General features: G+C 51.5%; 1 protein-coding gene across 1 annotated transcript; it reads left to right on the top strand.

Annotated features, from left to right (window-relative positions):
- The first annotated feature begins 994 nt into the window (after positions 1–994).
- Shisa3 (shisa family member 3) lies at positions 995–5,371 on the top strand. The gene is made up of 2 exons (XM_004642659.2): positions 995–1,737; positions 3,948–5,371. The coding sequence occupies exons 1-2, from the start codon at positions 1,461–1,463 to the stop codon at positions 4,385–4,387; spliced, it is 717 nt and encodes a 238-aa protein (XP_004642716.1). The 5' UTR covers positions 995–1,460; the 3' UTR covers positions 4,388–5,371.
- The last annotated feature ends 313 nt before the right edge of the window (positions 5,372–5,684 follow it).

A 5,684-nucleotide genomic window follows, 5' to 3' on the forward strand; every position in this document is an offset into this window, starting at 1 on the left:
CTTTTGACCGCATTCTTGTCGGCCAGTGCCCGCACACTTTGTTCTTTGGTTTCGCTTCGCTCAACAACATCTAAATCAGTGACGCGGCTATTTGATGTGTTTGACAAGTAGGCTGAGATCCGACGAACACGGTCACACACACGCGGAGAAACGACGAGAGGAAGTTCGGGATGCAGCACAAATAAATACTTGAGTCGATCCCAGGTTTCACAGAACACCAGTTTCACAAGGCACTGCTGCTGAGCACTCCCCTGAAAATAGCACACAGGGGACACATTATTTAAACAAATGTGTTTCTTTGCCCGAACAGAAGTTCATATCTGCTCAATTATCATTAATTTTGTTCCTTTATTTTCTTTGAGGGCGCGCACGCGGAGAAGTCGCGCTCTTGCAGGTTTTGCGAGTAGTTTGGGCGGTGAAGGTGACCGCGACTCCTCGCTCGGCCGCGTCCAGCAAGCTGTGGGAAGGAGCGAGGCAGCGTGCGCGCATTTTTGAAAAAGTGCAAAGAGAGGTGCAGAGGTTGGCGACCCCAATAAGTGACCTTGTAGGCACTGAACCCTTAGCATCATGTGATACGAACGAATCTGGGTCTGCTCAACAGACCGATGACAAACTTCAGTCACCGCGCTCAGTTTTAAAAATTAAAACCAGACAAAATAAAAGCAGCGCGTCCAACTCAAGAGCCCAGGTGCGCGGATAGACGGAGGAGCCGGCAGCCGCAGCCCCACTCTGCTCAGTATTCGAGGCTGGGTCGGAGCGGGTGCGGGTTGACCCGCTCAGCTGGCGTCTAGGCCTGGGGCTTGCGCGGGGGGGGGGCGCACGGCTGGGGGCGGCCGGGGAGCCGCAGAGGACGCCGTGATTAGCTCCAGCGGCGCGACCTGGGAGGGCGGACTCTTTCTTCACCCTCGTGGTCTCCTCCTCCCTCTTCCTTTTTAAAGGACGCTTGCAGGCAGCCCTGTCAGCGACCCCGTGCTGTTTGTACTTGGCCGCACGGGAGTGTCTCTTGCTCTCGTGACAGGCAGGGGCGGGGGACCTGCACGTGGGGAGCCACTTCCCTTTCCTTTGGGCTCCGCCCGACACCGGCGACAGCCCCTAGTCGGAATACTGCGCACTCTTGGAGGTGGCAGCCCCGGGCGCCATGGCCCCCGCGAGGAGTGGGGAGCGGGGTGGCCCGGGACTGGGAGGCCTACGCGCGCCGGGGGCGCAATGAGCGGGGCCGAGGGCGGCGGCAGCGGTCCTAGCCGGCTCTTTCTGCGGGCTTCCGACACTAGCCCCTGCGCACCATGCTGACCTCCGGCCCGCACAGCCCACGGCGCAGCCCCTACTGCCTCCTCGGCCCCTGCTAACCCACGCCGAGCCCCGGGGAAGGCGGAACCGTGGTGCGCCCAGAGCCCCAGCTGCGAGTCCCTCTCCGAGCCCCAGCGGCGCATCTCTCCGGCCGCCCAGGGCGCGCAGCGACAATGGGGGCGCTGCTGGCGTTCTGGCTACTCCTGGGCTGGCTGCTCTGGGACCCAGCAGTCGCCCAGCAGCCCGGCGAGTACTGCCACGGCTGGGTGGACGTGCAGGGCAACTACCATGAGGGCTTCCAGTGCCCAGAGGACTTCGACACGCTGGACGCCACAATCTGCTGCGGTTCCTGCGCGCTCCGCTACTGCTGCGCTGCTGCCGACGCCAGGCTGGAGCAGGGAGGCTGCACCAATGACCGCGGCGAGCTGGAGCACCCAGGCATCACTGCACGTAAGTCCGGCTCATGGGAAGCTAGCCCCTGGTGCGCCCCGCAAGCTGGCCTCTCTGGGTCTATGCGCAGAGTGGACCCAGCTGTGTAGCGGGATTAAGGGAGGATGGGTGCGGATCTGGGACCCTGTTCCTGTGCAGGCTGGTTCCCTGCTTCGGGCGGTCGCTGAGGCTCTGTTGGGCAAAGTTTTCAGGGAGAAGCGGACATCGGGGCTTGCACCTGGTGGCTCTGGGTGAAAGAACTGGAGCTCCCGAGAGAAAAGTCATCTAGGCAGCACCCCCTGCCCCCTAGACTTAGGGCTTTTCGAGGTGGCCGGCGCCCCATTGGGCTCCTTCAGGGAGGGCTGAAGGAGAAAGAAGGAACGTGAGGATTCCTGTGAAGTGGTCATTTGTAGCCTTGCAGGGTCACTGAACTTAGCCATGTGTTTCCGTTCTCTGTCTCTGTCTCTGTCTCTCTGTCTGTCTCTCTCTTTCTCTCTCTCTCTCTCTCATTCTCTGTGGCTGTGTGCGTGCGTCGCGCGTGTGCCCGCCCGCGTCCCTCCGTCCATCAGTCCGTCTGTCTCTCCCTCCCTTCTCCCCCCTCCCATCCCTGGTGGCATTTCTAAGCCGCTGTCTCTCTTTCTCCAGACTTCCTTTCATTTCTCTGCATCAAATTACCCTCTCTGGCCAACCCCCTATTGTCAGGCCTTTCAGAAATACCCAGGTCTGTGAGGTGGAGATTTAGAAACTAGGGTAGGGGCTTCCCCGCCCCCCTATTCTCACGTCGGAAAACATGGGTCAAATTTCCGCTCGCTCAGAGCCAAATAAATCATGACCCCAGCAGAGGAAATTTACACCTTGAAAAAAGTTTTCCACCTTAATCGAAACATCAGGGAAACCTTTTAGAGCTGGAGGCGCTGCTTTTATGGCCTGGAAACCAGAGATGCAGGCAGAGCAGAGAACCAGTGACTCCCCAAGACTCAGGCACAGCAGGCGAGGGAGGTCCCTGGGAAAGGCCGGAGAAATCATTTGACCTTGGTCGGAGCCCCTTCCCTTCAAACTGATAATCTAGAGAAATGGAAGTCTGCCCTCAGTTTAGCCCAGTGCCCAGGAAGTTCACCTGGTGCTATTTAGGTGGAACAATGGGTGGGATCCTGAAGAGCTTATGTAATGAGCAGCACATAGTTGGTGACAGTTACCTGTCATTTACTGACCATGTGTTTGTGAAAGTGCCACACACTGGTAGATTTCTACATGTGGAAGAGAGATATTGTACATTTCAAGGGTTTCCTAGGAGACTTGAATCACCGAAAGGAAAGAGGCACAGAGAGGCTGTAACCACTGCAGACTGCCTTCTACCTCTAAACTGCAGGCTCCATCCCAGCATGGTACTATCAGATAGGGGAGAGGCATGGAGAAATGCCCAGCATGCCTCTGGGGTGGGAGATTTTATGCAGTATCTGCCTTGTGGAGAGAGAAGGAATGGAGTTTGCCCTGTCTGAGCGGTGTTATTATATAGAGTCTGGGCTGCCAACACCAGGAACTTCACCGTGGCCCATCTCAAGTTCAGCTCCACTTTCCCAGACCTTGGGTGGGAATGGAGACAGAAGTGTGGTCCCTGGAGTACATTCCATACTGTTTCTGCAAATAACCAGCCAGAGATGACAGTTTGTGCTAAGGTAGGTAGGAGACATGGTAGAGTGGGGCTCACTATAGATTTATGCATTTATTTAAAGTGTTCTTTCTGGAGCCTCATAAAGTCCCAGGTATCTCATTTAACAAGCCCTGTTCCCTTTGCTTAGATGGGAGATCCTTGAGCAGGACATGGATTTTTCAGTCTGAGACAGGTCAAAGCCCTAAGTGCCTTACCGTGATAAAAATCCTAAAACCTTGATTTAAACCCAGAGCTATGGTAACTGACACTTTCCCTCCAGTGCATGACCAGGAGGGTGGATTCTGTTTTTTTCCTGACTTCCAGATGTGCAATCCAATGGCTAATTGCTAACAGAGCCTATAGTATTGGTTTGCTTCCTCCTTGCTAGGAGTAGAAAGAACATTTCCTCCTCATACTTTGCACTGGGGAGGTTACCAGAAATGAGCTTTGAAAAGCTCAAGCTGACAAGAGTGCTAATATTGTGCTTTGCACTTCTCACCCCCTAAACTGCCCAAGCAGCACCCAAAGTTTGGGAGACCTTTGCATGAGCACGTGTATGTGTTCTGTTCTTGTCTTTTAGAGCCGGTCTACGTCCCCTTCCTGATCGTCGGCTCCATCTTCATTGCGTTCATCATCTTGGGCTCTCTAGTGGCTATTTATTGTTGTACCTGTCTGAGACCCAAGGAGCCCTCGCAGCAGCCAATCCGCTTCTCGCTGCGCAGCTATCAGACGGAGACCTTACCCATGATCCTGACCTCCACGAGCCTCAGGGCACCTTCCCGGCAGTCCAGCACAGCCACCAGCTCCAGCTCCACAGGTGGTTCCATCCGCAGGTTCTCTTTTGCCAGGGCTGAGCCAGGCTGTCTGGTACCCTCACCACCCCCACCTTACACCACGGGCCACCCTATCCACCTGACCCAGCCATCAGGTTTCCTTGTGTCACCCCAGTATTTTGCTTACCCTCTGCAGCAGGAGCCCCCACTACCTGGAAAGAGCTGTCCAGACTTTAGTTCCACCTGACAGTACGTGGCCACGAAGCCGCTGTGTAGTCAGGGGCAGACAGACGGAGCGCTGTTGCTGTCACCACACTGAAAGCTCCCTCACAACTTACTCACCGTCGTGGAAGAAAGTGCTAGGAAGATACAGTGCCTTCTAGTCTTAAGGTTCTTAGCTGCACTCCCAGAAGGTTGGGCCTTGTGAGCACGGAGACCATTCCATTTCAATTCATGCTGTTTTTATGAAAAATGCACAACAGTTTGACTTTAAAGTTGCAGACTGGCTGAAAATTCAGCTATACTGCCTAGAAAAGGAACATGTGTTCCTTTTATAGGTTTGTCAAGATAAATACAAGCATATAAGTAAAGAAAATACCTAATTGTAATTATCAAAGGTTCACTTAAAAATTAACTATTAAGTAAACTTGAGGGGACTGGGAACCGCCTATTTATAACTTTGGGTGTAATCTAACCATGAATATTAGCATGGTGACAACATTTACTTTTTAAATTAATAACTAAATTTTGTTTAAAATAGAAAAGTTGTTATAATACAAGCTTTCAGTAACCACATGGGTTTAAAGTTTGAAGTGTGTACTTAGACATTCATTACAACACAGGTTTTATGTGAAATCACTTTCCCTACCCACCAGAGGGAATATTTATTACAGACCTTTTGTTCAGCCACAGTTAGCATTTAAATGAAAGTTGGACAATTGAGTCTTAAAACATTTATTTGTAAAATGAGTTATGTACAAATGTAAAGAACTGTAATTTAATGTATTTACCACATTGACAATACTAATTATTTAGTAGTCACACTGTGATTTTTGTTAATAACTCTGGAGTTTAAAACTATTGGTGTAATCATCTAATATTACAGTCTCAAAGGCACTGAATTCCATGTCTAATGACTACACGTTTGGGCATATAACCTGCTGGGAGAATAAATAAAATAATTTTCATGAATTCTATTTGAAATTTTAAATTAAAGTGTTTTGTCGCTGGACTTTTTCCTTTTCATTTACTAGATGCTGTTCTTTCTATAGTTTTAAATGAACCTGTCCTAGGTCTTACTATCAGCCAAGCATCTTGCTAAGGTCCTACATGTGTCAACTCGCTCCCTCCTCTGAACAATCCCAACAGGACATAGCGCAATGTCTGTTATGCAGATTTGGTAATGGAGGCACAGAGGAAAGCAGTAACTCCTGTGAGAGTTGCCGCTAGCCGGTAATGGCATCAGCATGGAGAAGCAGATTCCACATTAGGGAAGCAACAACTATAAAATTTTTATGTCACTGGGTAAAAAACCCACTGGAGAT

This window comes from Octodon degus, unplaced genomic scaffold, assembly GCF_000260255.1.
Source record: "Octodon degus isolate 3935 unplaced genomic scaffold, OctDeg1.0 scaffold00158, whole genome shotgun sequence".
NCBI classification, from domain to species: Eukaryota; Metazoa; Chordata; class Mammalia; order Rodentia; family Octodontidae; genus Octodon; species Octodon degus.

Excerpts from the sequence above, each read along its gene's own strand:
- Shisa3 (XM_004642659.2), top strand. The coding sequence starts at position 1,461 with ATGGGGGCGCTGCTGGCGTTCTGGCTACTCCTGGGCTGGCTGCTCTGG. Across the intron at positions 1,738-3,947 it reads GCACCCAGGCATCACTGCAC|AGCCGGTCTACGTCCCCTTC; the intron begins GTAAGTCCGGCT and ends CTTGTCTTTTAG.